Source organism: Bos taurus, chromosome 3 (assembly GCF_002263795.3).
Source record: "Bos taurus isolate L1 Dominette 01449 registration number 42190680 breed Hereford chromosome 3, ARS-UCD2.0, whole genome shotgun sequence".
Classification (NCBI taxonomy): Eukaryota; Metazoa; Chordata; class Mammalia; order Artiodactyla; family Bovidae; genus Bos; species Bos taurus.
The window spans coordinates 95,004,837-95,021,993 of NC_037330.1; the positions used below are offsets into that span (position 1 = coordinate 95,004,837).

General features: G+C 39.1%; 1 protein-coding gene across 1 annotated transcript in view; it reads right to left on the bottom strand.

The window, feature by feature from the left end:
• Positions 1 to 7,256: 7,256 nt before the first annotated feature.
• Positions 7,257 to 17,157, bottom strand: part of RNF11 (ring finger protein 11) — a 46,947-nt gene continuing 37,046 nt past the window's right edge. The window contains exons 2-3 of the mRNA NM_001077953.1: positions 10,366 to 10,535; positions 7,257 to 9,198 (exon numbers count right to left, since the gene is read on the bottom strand). Coding sequence (NP_001071421.1) covers positions 9,027 to 9,198; positions 10,366 to 10,535 — 342 coding nt within the window. The 3' untranslated portion in view covers positions 7,257 to 9,026. The remainder of the gene's footprint in view (positions 9,199 to 10,365; positions 10,536 to 17,157) is intronic.

Genomic DNA, 17,157 nt, shown 5'->3' on the forward strand with positions numbered 1-17,157 from the left:
TGCCGTTTACAAAAACCTTTCTTCATCTCAGTGTTCATTTTAGGTGTTTTTAAACTCTTCATGCCAGGGTGATGTCCTAGTTGTTGCTGTTTCCTTCTGGGCGTCACGAGTTAGCCCCCCAGCACCTTAGCGTCTGTCTGCTGCCCTGGCTGCAGTCCTGTCAGTTTTGTCTCCCTTATCCTACCTGCAGCTTGGGCTCTGCCCTCAAACATGCTTGTGAGGGAGGTCCAACGGTTAGGACTTGGTGCTTTCACGGACGTGGCCGGGGTTTGATCTCCTGGTCAGGGAGCTAAGATCCTGCAAGCTGGATGGCCAAAAACAAACACGTATGTGAAGGAAGGTGAAAACGCTGGGTGCCTACCACCACTGTATCCTTGTGCAGAGGCCTCTGAAGGTGAAAATGCTGTCTTGAGATTCTCATTGTGTCTTGAGCCATTGCTGGTCATTGCTTCTCTAACACTGCAGACCTTCCTAGCACATCTGCCCTAGAAAGGCAGCTGATCGGGTGAGGAGATTTCTGGCCTCCAGGTAAGGAGACCTAACTGCAGCCCCTGCTTTGCTACTACTGCTTTTTCAGTGTGACCCTGGGAGTCATGGAGCCTCTAAAATTTAGTAATTTGAACTAGATTAAGGCTCTCTCCTGCTGTCAACAGTTCTAATTCTGGTCAAGTCTGTTTCTGGGCTTTCATCTCCAAAAAGAGGCAACGGATCTGTACCTTCCTATCTTTTGTCAAAGGCTTGTGTTGCCAGGTGGCTTACCAGAAGTGATGATAGACCCCCTCAATCAGGGGCCTCTACAGTGGTCCAGGACACCCAGAGAGCAACTAATCCTCATTTGCGGAAAGTCTGAGTCCTTGCCACACAGAGGAACTCAGGGAGCAGCAACTGTGTAACATGCTCTGAACAGGCTCTTGGCAACAAAGTCTACTCTGCCTCTCACTGGTCCCAGGCCTTGAACTGGCAGGGTAGCTTCCAGCAGTGTGCTGGTCCCTATCAGCTCTCCCATATGTTGGCAGGATTCCCTATTCCTTATCTCTCAAGTCAGAATAGGAGCGTTTCCAAGACAGCTATCGTCATTCACAGCAAAAAAGCCATGACCCGACAGCGAAGCCAGGACTCTGAAAGGCCAGCACCAACCAAATACTTGGCTCAGGTCTGAGTGGGAGATTCTCAGCAACTGAAGGGAGCACTGGGGGATTTTAGAAAGCCCCAGCCTGCTGAGTGCCTGAATCATTCAACAAGGGAATAAAATCCAGATACTTTTCTCTGGAGTGACTCCCAAGTTATTTCTTCTAAGATGGTAAGGAGTGGAAAACAGTCTTCCTCTTTGCTTCAAATTTAGTCCAGCAGTGTGCCTTCTCAACAGTCCTGTTATGCCCTTAGCACCATCACACTAATTCACTAATAAATAAATGGGAACCTCTCACCCTCACCCTCAGATGCAGTTTTCCGAGGCTGGAAAGTGCCTTTCTGCTTGAGTTAGCACAGCTCTGTGGAAATCTGGTGCAAAGTTCATCACTGTCTGGCAGGGTGACTGAAGTAAATCCACAAACAAGGAGCCTCAGGGCCTTAAAAATCCATTTCGAAGTGAGCAGTCTATGAGTTGCTTCCGCTGTCTACTTAGCTCTTAAAATGACAAAATATAATCGAGCCCTTACTTTGAGAAGATACAGAATTACAGACGATTGCTGTGGACGTCTAAATAGTAAGTGCTACTTACCCGTTGTGAGTCTAAGTAGTCTGCACATATCTAATCCTCAAAAACCGCTCTAAGAAGTAGGGCTATTACTGCCATTTTTCAGATGAGAAAACTGAGACACAGGTTAAACAACTTCGCTAAGACCACACAGCTATTACACATCAGAAATATTTGAAGCCAAGCAGTTGAACTCTAAAGCTCATGCTTTGCTAAATACTGGTCAAGCTTTCCAATTATTAGCTTCAAGTTGGATCTGATTTAATTGACTCTTGGGCCACTGTTAAGTAAGGAAAAGGTACTGGCTAACAACTCAAACACTAGAAATCCTTGGCTTGGAGTGCATGGAATTATGTCTGTGTGGCATGGTTCCCCACATGGCACTTGGCATTATGAGGTAGGGGCAGGGTCTAAGTTGGACAAAGGCAATCCTTAAACAACCATATTTGCTCATAAAATTAGGATGCTGGAGGAAAATGTATGAGCTAATCCCAGTTGAAGAGGTAGAGTTCCAGCCAGCTACTCCAGAGATGGAACGTGAACTGATGCAGAGGCTCTGGCCTGGACTGTGGCTTGAGTCCAAACCATATGCTAGAAGAGATTTGGTGTAAGACGCTGAGAGGTAGGAACACTGGCAAACTTAGAAGCATATGATGCTGAAGACACTCTTAGAATTTAAGTGCTTAAGAGCGCTGGTTGGCCAAATATTTCACATCTGTGGGTCAAAGTGGTTCATGGGCCAGAAATCTGTTGCCCCTGGGGTAGAGGTGACTTGCAGACATCTATAGAAAAGAGGTAGTGAACAAATCCATAAGAGAAAAGCCTGATCTACTAAACATAGCAACTGTAAGTTCTATTATCTACATGGGATAGTGGATATAAGTACAGCTTGAATTTAAATTATTTTACTGCCTTGACAATCAGTTTACTCTTCTATAAAATGGGGCTAATGTCAGCTGCTTCACAGGCCTGCTGAAGATAAAAAGAAATCAACTAAATAAATAGCCTAACTAAACAAACAGCCCCTAGTATATTAAGGTACATGTACTGGCCCACATGAACTGTGGGAAGGCAGTGGTGAGTCTGGCCTAGGGGATAACTGAATCAATGGCTCAAGTGCATCCATTAGGTCTTTTCCAACCCTTCACTTTGTTCGTGTTAGATGCTCTCGAACTGACTCTTCTGCATGGTGGTTCAGACCTTACATCCTTATAGCTTTGTAACCAGAAGAAAAGGGCTCCTTAGTATGAAAAATCCCCAAATAAGGACTCTTGATTAGTCTGACTTGGCTCAAATGTTCCTCCCTTAGGCTGGTGGCTTCCCAGCATTAGATATCTGAGAATTTGTTAGAAATGCAAATTACCAAGTCCCCTCCTTTCAATGTAGGGGTGAGGTTGAACAATCGCAGTCCTCCACGTGGATCTGATGCACACTGAAGTGTGAGAACTACCTTGCAAAGGCGTGAGGTGCTACAATTGGTCCATCTTCAGTTACACACTTGGCTGGGAGTTATTACTAAAAAACACGGGGTACTGGGCAGACAAAAACATGTATCCACTATACGTCCTTTCTTTCAAAAGCTGATTCCCAGGTGAAGGGGCAGTCCTGATTAGAGACAAGGCTTATCAGCAAGCTGCCCACTCAAGAAGAGCTTTGCCTTTGTCCTCCTTGCCACCCTCAAAAATCTTTGTAAGATCCCTACTTTCCAATGGGAACCTCCTTGATGGTAGCTTCCACTCCATTAGAAATGCTCAGACTCCCTGCTTTCTCCTTCCCTTCACTTAATAAATATCTGCTGAGCACCTAAATGTCCTGCTCTTATAGAAACAAATGAAAGTAAACAAATTAGGGCCATGGAATAAACAGGGACTGTTGGTACAGAGGATAAGAAACCAGCCATCAAACAATCTGGGGAAGTGAACCACAGGACAGAAACCACAAGAGACCTGAGACAGGAAGAGCTTGGCATTTTAAAAAGCACAAAAAGTTTAAAAAGTAGAGTATTATTAAAGGAGAGAGGCAGAAAATCTATTATCTCCATTAAGGAGCTTGGATTTTATTCTCCAAACAACAGAAAGCAATTAAAAGCTCTAAGCAGATGAACGACATCATCCAATTTACTCAACTATTTTAACTGCTGTGTGAACAATGTACCATATAAGGTTAAACATGGAAGTCGGGAACCCAGTGCCATGCCAAATGTCACCACCACCAATTGCTCCTGCTTCATGTGAATTGCCATTAAAACACCTCATCTTCTCTTCACCAGCTATGACACTTAGGGGGAGGAAAACACTTTCAATATGCTAAGTGATAATCAGGCTCTAAGTGTCCATGTGAGTTGGCATTTCATGTTCTCTACTCTTCATGAGAAATCAGCAATGCAGTTTATTGAAATCCAAACCCATAAACGTGATTTCTTAAAGATAGCTTCAATCTGAAAATGCCCAGCTAGCATCCATCTCACTACTTAGAAGAACGGTTATTATTCCTCATATCAAAATAACATTATAGTGATTATCAAGGGCCATGAGGAAAAATAGTTTGTGGAAAACAACTTCCCTTCAGTGCATACTCTAAAATTGTAGCCATTAACTTATCTGTACTTGAGTTCAGCTACCCTCATGGAAAGAGATCACTATTCTGCATTATTTCAAAGGTGAGACTGGCTTTGATTCTGTAATTGGCAGAATGTAGCTTATTCCCATACCTCTGGTATGGATAGTGCTGGGAAGCCAATCTCAACGTCTTTCCGCTAAGATAGCCCAGGCTTCCCAATTCACATAACACCTACAACCTGCTTTTGGATCCAAAATGACTAGATTAACTACTATATGGCTCCCAGAGAAAAGGGAATTTTCTCGTAATCATTCAGAGTTCACTACTATGACCAGACTCCTGAAGTAAACCCTCAGTTGCATTTTTCAACTTCTTTCTCTCAGCACCAAGAAACAGTCAATAAGCACTGCTTACAGTGTGTTCAAGGCAAACAGGCAGTGCTTCTCATTTGATCACAATCAGTTTTAGATGCCTAAAATCTGGACCTTATTAATAATGCTGCTTCATTCACTATGCAGACAAAAACAAACTTACTGTGGAAAGCATCCAAGATAACTAAAGTCTTCCAGTGGACATTAACTCTTCTCAAAAAACAAAAATAGAGAAGTCAGTACCTCTTAAAGTTTCCTTAAACTCTTCAGTCTCTCAGTAACATTAATTAGATGTATCCAGTTACTGTCCTGGGCTGATGCACATTGCTCAGGGCGATAATGTAATGAAGAACAATGTGGACAATTAAAAGGTGCAGGTTAAGTACAAACCCCTTTTGTAAAATTTTACTGAAGCCTCTTAACAAACGGTTTATGGATCAAGAAATGAGTTGTAAAGGAATTTATCTGCATTTTCTGTTCCCATGCAAGAAAATGAAGGATAAATCAAAAAGCAAAGTCTGGATACCTGTTATTGGGACAATCAAAACCTGAATAAACAATCACCCAATACTGATGTTTTCAGACCCAGAGGCTCTCAGAAAAGGCATTACAGAGTACATTTAATATTCCCAAATTACATGTGCCTCATTCATACTAACTTCTATATGGCATTTTAATACAAACATTACTGTGTTATAATGTAACTCTTAGAGCTTAAAAAACCATGTATTTTTCTCTAGTTAAAAACAATAATTTATGTGAAGAGAAAACAAACGGTCCACTTAACTTTCCCTAAATACATGAAGTGGACTTGCTACATCTTTCAAACCACTCAGAAAAAGCATCATTTTAAGGTGTTTTATATAATGTAATCGAGCAGTTAACAGTCATTCCCATTAAATCCTTATGTTTCACTTGAAATTTCTACAAACTAAAGCTCTGTCTAAATCCAAATTATGAGCATTAATTAAATTACTGCCTGGCCATAAGCAAGTGTCTGTTCTGACAATACAGAACTGAAGAAAAATTCGCAGGCCATTTCTTGATAGCTCTCAGGTCAGTCACCTAACAGTGGGTCAATCAGTAATGACATTTAGTGCAAAGATGAAATTTTGTAGCTGGACATTTTTACTCCACACTTTTTAATTTAATGATGGCAAAATATTTCTGAAGTGGGACCAGGAAGAAATTAGAAGGAATTAAACTCTGTCCTCCAAAGGAGTAACAGAAGGCAGTCAGAATATGACTGAATGACCCCGAGGGCTCCCATGGCCACCCTCACATGATGTGGACAAGCCGCGCCGAGCCTGAGTCTTAGGGAAGCCTAGGAAAGGGGAGCTACACGGGACGCAAGCAGGGGCTACAAACGATCTTTTTCCCGACCCAGTAAAAGAACAGATGACCTTTAAATTCAGGTGAGTAAATTTAGTATTACTTCAGGAGATACTAACCAAAAACCCACTTTTTCTCATGTCCACTGGTTTCAAATTTAAAGGCTTAAAAAATCAGCTGATTAGCTATGATGCACTTAACATGCAAGTGTCAAGTGTCCTCAGCTGACTCTGAGAAACTGATCTGCTAGCCAATGCCTTTGTAAGCAAACATGGCCACCAACTGTCTACATTTAGGAATTATGCCAAAAAACTTACCTTTTCTATTTGCCATTTTCAGTCTAAGGACCACAGGCAGTTTTACTTTGTACTCCTTTATTGTTAATCCTTTTTAAAAATGTATGCTTCCCTAAAGAGGAGCTTTGCACATAGAGAACTTGTTACTTCGATGCTCACTATATATTCTGCTTTATGTCATATAGACACCAAAAGTAGTTGGGAGAGTCAATACCTGTTATAAGAGATGTCTTATAAAGAACACTCATAGCATTTAAAAAGTTTGTGTGAACCAAACTCCAAGTATCTGAAAGTATTTCTTCTATGGTTTACATTTAAAAGAGTAAGATTCTTTTATTTTTTCCTGGTCAGGCTTTTCAGACATTTCAAATCCTACAGCCAAGCCTGAACACGTTTTACCCAATCCCAATTATGCTGGATAACAGGGTAATATGCCTATTATTTGCTTTAGAAAATTTAGAAGCTACCAAGCGTCTAAACTTATGATTAGATGATAGTAAAAGCCAAGCCATAAAAAATACTTCCCCCAAAGTTTATATATATACCTAGAAAACTAAAGGCAATTAATTAAATTTATACATGTGTGTTCTGAAGAAAGGATTAGATAACTTGGGAGAATTGATTCTTATGTAATCAATTCTAACTTTAGCCCTTTACAACTGTATTATAACTTTATTTAACTTGGTAAAAGCCAAAATTGATGGTTCCTAACATGGTATGTGGAGATCAAAATTAAAGAATACAAAGTACCTTATTAAAAAAAAAAATTCAGCTCAATCTTGGTTCCCTCAATATTACCGCCAAACTTCTGTAAAAGAAACCTGTTAATAAAGAAAGACTAATAGCAACATAGAAGATGATTAAAAAAAAATGTTCATTTACCAATTTTGACAATCTAGAAAAAAAGAAAGTCTGACTATAACACTTGATGACAGACATCATGTTTAAGTAGAAAACACAAAGATAAAAAATATCGCTGAAAATATTGCACAACTTCAGGTGTTTCCTCCAAATTTGCTTTATGTAATTGGATATAAATTAATGAACAAAAACTTAAGCAAGATACATGTAACAATTTAACAGAACCTGATAATCTATAATTTCTTTCAATTTTTCTCAAACTCATCATGGGGCTCATAAGAAAATTAACCAACATGGATACTGCTACAGTTGAATGTCAAATCTTTAAGTGCTTATAACATACTTAATTCTTCTATAATACAATTATGAAGAACCCTTCAAGAGACTTGACTTGTGTTTTGTATGCAGAAAAGTGTTAAAGAGTCAAATATTCAACTCAATACAAAATAATAAGAAACATTTCTGATTTGTTAAGGTTGAGATTGCTTCTCCTTTCGCTAATGAATGATTTTTTAGTTGTAATTATCACTGAGCCAAACAAATATGTCACCTTCTAGTACATAACAAAAAATAAACACATGCTAAATGGATAAAACATTACAAACTACATCTTTGCTAGACCATCTCTACCTCTAACACTTCAGAAGCTTAGAGTTTCAGAGAATTCCTACATTTAACTGCAAGAAAAAGATAAAGTCCTTTTTTTGAGATCACAACTATGATGTCATGTGGTTATACAAATTCTGCATTTGTGTGCAAAACATTAATTAAACACATTTATCTTAATTCTCCCTGCTTAGAATTGTCAGTCAACTAGCAGGACTTTCCTTCCAAGAAACAGAGACTGAGATGTGTTTTATGTAACTTCAATAACCTCAGCAATACAACAAGAGATGCAGTATCCTTTTGCTATGGTTCAAGACAACAGGGAAGGTCACAGGAAAGAAAAAATCAAAATTGTTACAACTGAGAAACTTTCTCAGTTTAACCATGTTGCCACTTTCATTTTTACATAAGCATGGTGGCATAATTCAAGCTGAATAAATCAGAATTCCTAATATTTAAAATTTACCTTGACTTTTAATTATCACCATATTAACAACCAAAATAATTATCACCATATTAACAACCAAAATAATTAGATGAAACACATAAGAAAGGCTAATATTAAACCTGACTTCACTAGAGTTGGTTTCTTGACACATTAACTGATTTTTATTTTAATAGAAAAGGGATAGTGCATCTCAGTTTGCTTACAAGCTAGGAGATCACTTTGAATTCTGCATTTCCTAACTGCAAACAGATATAGCACTTATAACAGGTTATAAATAAACTGGTTTTCAAGCATAGAGCCAGCCCCAACGATAATAATACACTATTTAAAAAAGACCTAAGGCAATGAATTCCATTTCCAATGGAAAAAAAGAACTGTGCAAACAAGCTTAAAACTACTTTTTTTGTGCCAGTGTTATAAAATGTAGCTTTTAATAAAACCTTGACCCAAATGCCAGCAACTTCAGAAAAGAATTTGGGTGGGGGAGAAGAAGAAAGTTATTTCATTTAGGAAAAAACAACCACTATCTTTTTCCTAATCTTTGACACACACAATTGAAACATACAGCTGCTGTAACACTTTACACAATTCCTATGTACTGGAGCAATAACAAGATCTAAATACAATTATATTTTTAAACACTGGGTCAAGGCTTTACATAAAAATACCATCCTACTTTTCCCCCTAAGTTTCTAAAATATCACGTACTTTCCCCAACATCTGCAGCCATTCAGGAAATTTTAGGAAACTTTTGTGCATGATCTTAATTCCTAATCCCTGGCTCTTTGGGCTCAGTGACAAAAGATCAAAACCACCAAAAATGATGGTTCACTTGAAGTCAGATGAGAGACCCTGGCTCAATTAGTCTCGTAGGACGAAAGCAGTGCTGCATCAACTGGCTCCATGCAGGAGGGGCACGTGAAGGATCTCATCAACCAGTCATCTATACAGTCCAGGTGATAGATGTGCATGCACGGCAGAAATCGAATTGGGTCCCCATAAACAAAGTCCATCATACAGATCACACACCTGTTGGGGTGAGGGAGAGAAATGAGAGAGTATTTTTAGACAAGTGATCTATCTAGAATACTCTTTAAAATCCGTATTACAAAGACAGTGTTAATATGAACAGACAAAAACGGCTTCCTGTCATTCTATCACCTAAGCATCCAGACGGAATTTTTTCTTAGCGTTATCCTGCTACAATCTCTTATTTCAATCACCTGGGAATTTGAAGAGTTTGAGAGCAATCAACAAAGAGAAAGGTATCAGATAGGAATCAAGTCCACTGCTAGAACAGTGCTTGTAAAAACAGCTACATATTACAGAAGACACCTTAAGGAGGATGTGAAGCTTTAGTAGATAAGAAACCATGTTAGATTAATTTTATTTGAACTGAGTTTTCAGTGTAAGCCCAGGAAGCTTTCACTTTAATAACTACATATAAATACAGAACCACTAACCCTAAATGGTGCTACAGCTCAAACAGCCAAGCACAGCATAATAAATTACTTTATGTCTGTGTTGGTAAAGATCATTCTTAACCTACAAGGAAAATAGTTGTTCTCAGGGATTCTCAAACAATAATGAACTCTGAAGGAAAAATCTCCCTGAAGTAAAATTTTATATATAACTCATCAGACTTAGTACAATTATTCTATAAATTAAGAAATAGATAAGATTTTCCTCATATCACTAAAATCCTTAGCAAACAATTTTAACCTCTATATAACCTACCGAAGTATTCCTCTATTATTGTTTTTCACTAACTAGAACTATGGTAACTATCTCTGCACATAAAACTCTGGGAGCTGAAGTGAGGTACATATTCTAGGATAGGTCTCTAAAATTAACTGTCTCAAAGGGTTTAGATCTAAAGGTCCATGAAATATTGCCAAATGGCTTTACCAATTGACTAGGCCACCAGCAATGCTGGTACTAGTTCACACTTATTACACAGGTAAATAATTTTTAACTGACATTAACTGTCATCCAAATGGACACAGACAACCTATAAAATGGTCAGAATTTGTACCATCGTTTATTCTTTTTTATACGAAAATTCTTAATTTCTACATCTAAACAAATTTTTGCCCAGAATTCATTAAATATCTGACTCTTAAAATGCAACAGAATATTTTTAAAAAACAAATCTCTGAAGAAAGACCTTTGAAACATGTATAAATTAAAACTTACTCCCGGATCTTTTTTTCTGATCCATCTCTTCCAGGGTCATAAACTCCTTTAGGCAGATGCTGTATAAGGCCTATTCTTTGAGCTATCCTAATTTGTTCCTCTTCAGTCAGCTGAGTTGCTAGGCGAGTCTGGCTAGGTGTTGGATGATAGACCGGAACTGGAACTTGTTCCTAAATTTTTTAAAATGGAGAAATTAATTATTTTTTAAAAAATCTGTTTTCTAGGTAATGTTTTCCTTTTGTTTCTTCCTTTTTGGGCTGAGGAGGGGACCTTGGAGAGGGAGGAAATTGGACAAATACGCACTGGCATCAAATTCTGTTAACCCTGCCTTAACTTTAGCATATCTGACTTACTGTTAAAGGATATAAAAACAAGGTTTACAGTAAAACTGGCATGGAATGTTACTTGAAGTATTTCCATAGGAAAACCACATAACACAGACATATTCATTCCTGATACACAAACATAAATCAATGTAATTAATTAACCAAATGGACTGTATTCAATATTCTGTAGGCCACAATGGGAGTTTCATGGTCTTGGTATATATCATTATTTACATTAGAACTGGCCATTACAGATTCTTCTTATTTGCAAACTTGTTATTTCTTTCCATACAGACAACAATCTTAAAATTAATTTTTTGTTTATTTGGAAAGATGAGACATTATCGCAATAAATTCCTGTAAAATTAGGCTTTGGATATGTATTTGGATATGATGATCCAGTGAGCCAAATGAGGCCACCTTCCTTCCAAATGGAAAACACATTCGAGGACTCAACCATGAATCATGCAGTACTGTAGTACATATTAGTTGAAAAAAAAAAACCATGCATAACTGGACCTGTGCAGTTCAAAGCTATGTAGTTCAAGGGTCAACTTTGTTCAAGCAACTGTATTGCTTTATTTTTCTACTCGCTGTGCTGTGCTTAGTTGCTCAGTCATGCCTGACTCTTTGAGACCCCATGGACTGTCACCTGCCAGGTTCCTCTGTCCATGGAGATTCTCCAGGCAAGAATACTGGAGTGGGTTGCCATGCCCTCCTCCAGGGGATCTTCTCAACCCAGGGACTGAACCCAAGTTTCCCACACTGCAGGTAGATTCCTGTCTGAACCATTAGGGAAGTCTCACATTTATGAGATAATTTTATTCACACTCTTTATACATTGTTTCAACAGATATCTGAGTATCTGTTATGTGCTAGGTGATGGGGAGTGAAGTGTAAACAAAATAAAGTTCCTTGATTGATGGAGAAAGCTACGTTATTAGATAAGATACTCAGAAAAAACCTCTGATGAGACATCTGGGAAAAGATCTCAACTCGATGAAAACAATGAAGATAGTTCATCTCTGACCTAATGATTTCATTGTGGCTAAAACCATTTTTGAGCCACCTAATACAGTGTTTCAGATAACCCCTCTACTGAATAAATTGAGACATAACACTTTCAATCTATGTATAACGTCTTCATAGGAAAACTTACATTAAATCACAACTATCTATTCACATTAACATTAGAAAATGTTATTTTTATTCATCCTGTAGGATTATTCATGATCTCTACAATTTAGGCATTTGTTTACAATGATAGCCAACATGTGCAAGTAGGAGATTATGCCTTCAGGAATAATAGCTGAATTTGTTGACACAACCTTTTTTAACAATTTGAAAAAACTGTTTAACAACTTAAAAAAAATTCTGTGAAATAACCTCCCTAAGTATTCAGAACTAGCATCAGCTGAGGCTGTTTTTAGTCAATGGTTTCTGGGGTTCAAAAGAAAATAACAGAGAGCACCCATAATGAGACTTTGTAAGGGCTCAAGTATAAATATGCTTTTCAAAGAGAAATTTTAGGGGCAAGTCTCAGATACATATATATTAGGCTCAAATACTGAAATATTTAATTCAAGGAAAAAGACATTTCATCACAATGTCTCTTAAAGATACGATTATGTTCCCTTAAATTAGCCCTATTCTTATAAACCCGTTTTTTGACTAGTTGAGTTTCTGGTCAAAGGCAATTCAACTCAAGACTATTTCTTTTGAGATTCAGAACAAATATGTAATTAAAGATCTCAAAAAAAGGTAAATTCTTATCAAATAATGTTATATTCTATGACACAAGTAAAATGCCAGTAGTTCAAAGTTTCATGTTTAATAAATTCCCATATGAAATCAATGATTAATACTTTTAGCTCATCTAGAAAATAATAACCAAGCATATGGATACTTATCAGAATTACATTCTTCATCCAAATATTTAGTTCATTTCACATGCAAAGAACATATTTTATTATTATCAAGTATGGTTTTTGGATCCAGATAACCTTGGATTACTGTCAAAGTTACTTCTCTGCCAGTACAGCCCTGTTGAAGAGATTTAGCCTATCTGGATTACCCTACCTTATATGGTTGCTGTTAAGACTTAAATGAGAAAGACGGTGAACCTTAGAATGGCAGGAACTCACTAAACAGTGGCTTTTATAACTATCAATATTGCATTTGAAGAGCTCTATTACTTCAGCCCAATTAGCTGTTTCCTGAAAGTTTCAAGCTTGTCTCTCTTACTGCCTTTGTTCTTGGAATTCCCTCTACTTTCCCCTGCAGGTCCACTGGTTCAAAGCATATTAGTGTCTTGTCAATGTAAAACTTTACCCGATCCTCCTCCTTGCCACCCAATACTGATACACACTGCCTTTAGCTTTATATTACATGTGTCTGCCTATAAGAGAATTTAGATTAAACAGAATACAGTGAAACTTCAGTTAACAAATACAGTCATTAAGCAAGAAGAGGATGTCAATTCTAGCTTTCAAAGAGGAAGTGAGGTACAAAACTGCATTGCACAGCATGAAAGCTTTTCTTCAGTCCTATAAAAGTTACATGACTTCTGTTATTAAAGATCATAGAAATGGCTATTGCACCTCTGGCTTAGATATTCACCTATTAAAGGTTTTATACCTAGTGGGCAATTTTTTTTTTTTTTTCCTGAGCTCAAACCATTTTATGGTTTGAGGGGCTTCAGGGACGGTCAAAAAGCTGGGAGGACAATGAGATTCAATGTCCTTCTCCGGACCATCTGCCCAGCTTCTACTAGGACTACTGTACATATAAAAGTTCATTAAATAAATGTTAGCTACTATTACTGTGGCTCCACCATTATGTGACAGCATTCCAACACTTTAAGAAACGAACTAAATTTTCAATTTTGTATTTCAACTATACCTCAATAAAGCTGAAAATGAAATAAAACAATTTTTTTAAAAAGAAGAAATGGACTAGACTATGACAGAAAGAAGTAAAACATTTCAAAAAAGAATCTTTAAGAACAACTTTCTCATTTTACAGGCCCAAGCTTGCCTACAGTTACATCTGATCTGGTAGACAGAATGCCCGAAGAACTATGGACAGAGATTCCTAATATTGTACAGGAAGCAGTAATCAAAACCATTCCAGAGAAAAACAAATAAGAGAAAGCAAAGTGGTTGTCTGAGGAGAGTTTACAAAAAGCTAAGAAAAGAAGTGAAAGGCAAAGGAGAAAGGGAAAGATACATCCAACTGAATGCAGAGTTCCAGAGAATAGCAAGGAGAGATAGAAGAAAGTCATCTTAAGTAACAAGGCAAAGAAACAGAGGAAAAAATAGAGTGAGAAAGACTGTGAGATCTCTTCAAGAAAACTGGAGATACCAAGGGAACATTTCATGCAAAGATAGGCACAATAAAGGACAGAAACAGCAAATGCCTAAAAGAAGAAGAAGAGATTAAGAAGAGGTGGCAAGAATATACAGAAGAACTATCCAAAAAGGTTTTAACGACCTGGATAACCACAATGGTGTGGTCACTCACCTAGAGCCAGACATCCTGGAGTGTGAAGTCAAGTGGGCCTTAGGAAACATTACTACAAGCAAAGCTAGTGGAGGTGATGTCATTCCAGCTGAGCTATTTTAAGTCCTAAAAGAGGATGCTGTTAAAGTGCTTCACTCAATATGTCAGCAAATTTGGAAAACTCAGCAGTGGCTAGAGGACTGCAAAAGATCAGTTTTCATGCCAATCCTATATAAAGAAGGGCAATGCCAAAAAATGTTCAAACTACAATTGTGCTCATTTCACATGCAAGCAAGGTAACGGTCAAAATCCTTCAAGCTAAGCTTGAATTGTATGTGAACTGAGAACTTCCAGATGTACAAGCTGGATTTAGAAAAGGTAGAGGAACCAGGGATCAAATGGCCAACATCTGCTGGATCACAGAGAAAGCAAGGGAATTCCAGAAAAGCATCTACTTCCACTTCACTGATTATGCTAAAGCCTTTGGCGATGTGGATCACAACAAACTGTGGAAAATTCTTAAAGAGATGGGAATACTAGACCACCTTACCTGTCTCCCAGGAAACCTGTATGCAGGTCAAGAAGCAATAGTTAGAATGGGACACAGAACAATGGACTAATTCCAAAGTGGGAAAGGAGTACATCAAGGCTGTATTCTGTCACCCTGCTTATTTAATTTATATGCAGAGTACATCATGTGAAATGTCAGGCTGGATGAAGCACAAGCTGGAATCAAGATTGCTGCGAGAAATATCAATAACCTTAGATACGCACACGATACCACTCCGATGACAGAAATCGAAGAGGAACTAAACAGCCTCTTGCTAAGGGTGAAAGAGGAGAGTGAAAAAAGGCTGGCTTAAAATCCAACATTCAAAAAACTAAGATCACAGCATCCAGTCCCATCATTTCACAGCAAATAGATGGGGAAAATATGGAAACAGTGACAGATTTTATTTTCTTGGTTTCCAGTATCACTGTAGATGGTGACTGCAGTCATGATATTAGAAGACACTTGTTACTTGGAAGAAAAACTATGAAAAACTCAGCATATTAAAAAGCAGAGACATCACTTTGCAAAAAAAAAGTCTGTATAGTCAAAGCTATGGTTTTTCCAATAGTCATGTACGAATATGAGAGCTGGACCATTAAGAAGGCTGAGCATTGAAGAACTGATGCTTTCAAACTGTGGTGCTGGAGAAGACTCTTGAGAGTCCCCTGCACAGCAAGGAGATGGAACCAGTCAATCCTAAAGGAAATCAACTCTGAATGTTCATTGAAAGGACTGATGCTAAAGCTCCAATACTTTGGCCATCTGATGCAAAGAGCTGACTCACTGGCAAAGACCCTGCTGCTGGGAAAGATGGAGGTACAAGAAAAGGGCAACAGAGGATGAGATGGTTGGACAGCAGCATTGACTCAGTGGACATGAATCTGAGTCAACTCCGGGAAATAGTGAAGGACAGGGAAACCTGGCATGCTGCAGTCCACGGGTCGCAGATTTGGACATGATGATATGCGTTGGTGCACGTCTTTTTTTGTTATTCTACTGAGCCTTTGGCAGGCTCTTTTAATCAGGTGTTGTGTCCTTCAACATGGGATAGCTCCTCTCAGGCCCTCCTGTGCCCATGCAGCCACTGCTCCCTGGACGTTGGGTTGCTCCTCCGGGCCGCCACCCCTGGCCTCGGGCTTAGGGGTGTGGGGTAGCTCCTCCCGCCCGCCGCCCCTGGCCTCCGGCTTGGGGTGTGGAGTATCTCCTCCCGGCTGCCGCCCCTGATCTTGGACGCGGGGTAACTCCTCTTGTCATCACCCCTGACCTCAGACGCGGGGTTCTCTCGTTGCCACCCCTGGCCTCGGACGCAGGGTAACTCCTCTCGTTGCCACCCCTGGCCTCGGACGCTGGGTATCTCCTCTGGGCCACCCTGCCCTGACCTCGGATGCGGGGTAGCTTCTCTCGGCCGTTCCTGCGCCGTCACAGTCTGGTACTCTCGGCCGCTGCCCCTGACCTTGGAGGTGGGGTAACTTCTCTTGGCCACCGCCCTTTGGGCATGGGGTCCTCCCGGCTTCTGCCCCTGACCTCGGACGTGGGGTGGCTCCTCTCGGCTGTGTGCGCCCAACCAGTAATGCTGAAGAAGCTGAAGTTGAACGGTTCTATGAAGACCTACGAGACCTTTTACAACTAACACCCAAAAAAGATGTCATTTTCATTATAGGGGACTGGAATGCAAAAGTAGGAAGTCAAGAAACACCTGGAGTAACAGGCAAATTTGGCCTTGGAATACGCAATGAAGCAGGGCAAAGACTAATAGAGTTTTGCCAAGAAAATACACTGGTCATAACAAATACCCTCTTCCAACAACACAAGAGAAGACTCTATACGTGGACATCACCAGATGGTCAACACCGAAATCAGACTGATTATATTCTTTGCAGCCAAAGATGGAGAAGCTCTATACAGTCAGCAAAAACAAGACCAGGAGCTGACTGTGGCTCAGACCATGAACCCCTTATTGCCAAATTCAGACTTAAATTGAGGAAAGTAGGGAAAACCACTAGGCCATTCAGGTATGACCTAAATCAAATTCCTTATTATGATTATACAGTGGAAGTGAGAAATAGATTTAAGGGCCTAGATCTGATAGAGTGCCTGATGAACTATGGAATGAGGTTCGTGACATTGTACAGGAGACAGGGATCAAGACCATTCCCATGGAAAAGAAATGCAAAAAAGCAAAATGGCTATCTGGGGAGGCCTTACAAATAGCTGTGAAAAGAAGAGAAGCAAAAACCAAAGGAGAAAAGGAAAGATATAAACAACTGAATGCAGAGTTCCAAAGAATAGCAAGAAGAGATAAGAAAGCCTTCTTCAGCGATCAATGCAAAGAAATAGAGGAAAACAACAGAATGGGAAAGACTAGGGATCTCTTCAAGAAAATCAGAGATACCAAAGGAACATTTCATGCAA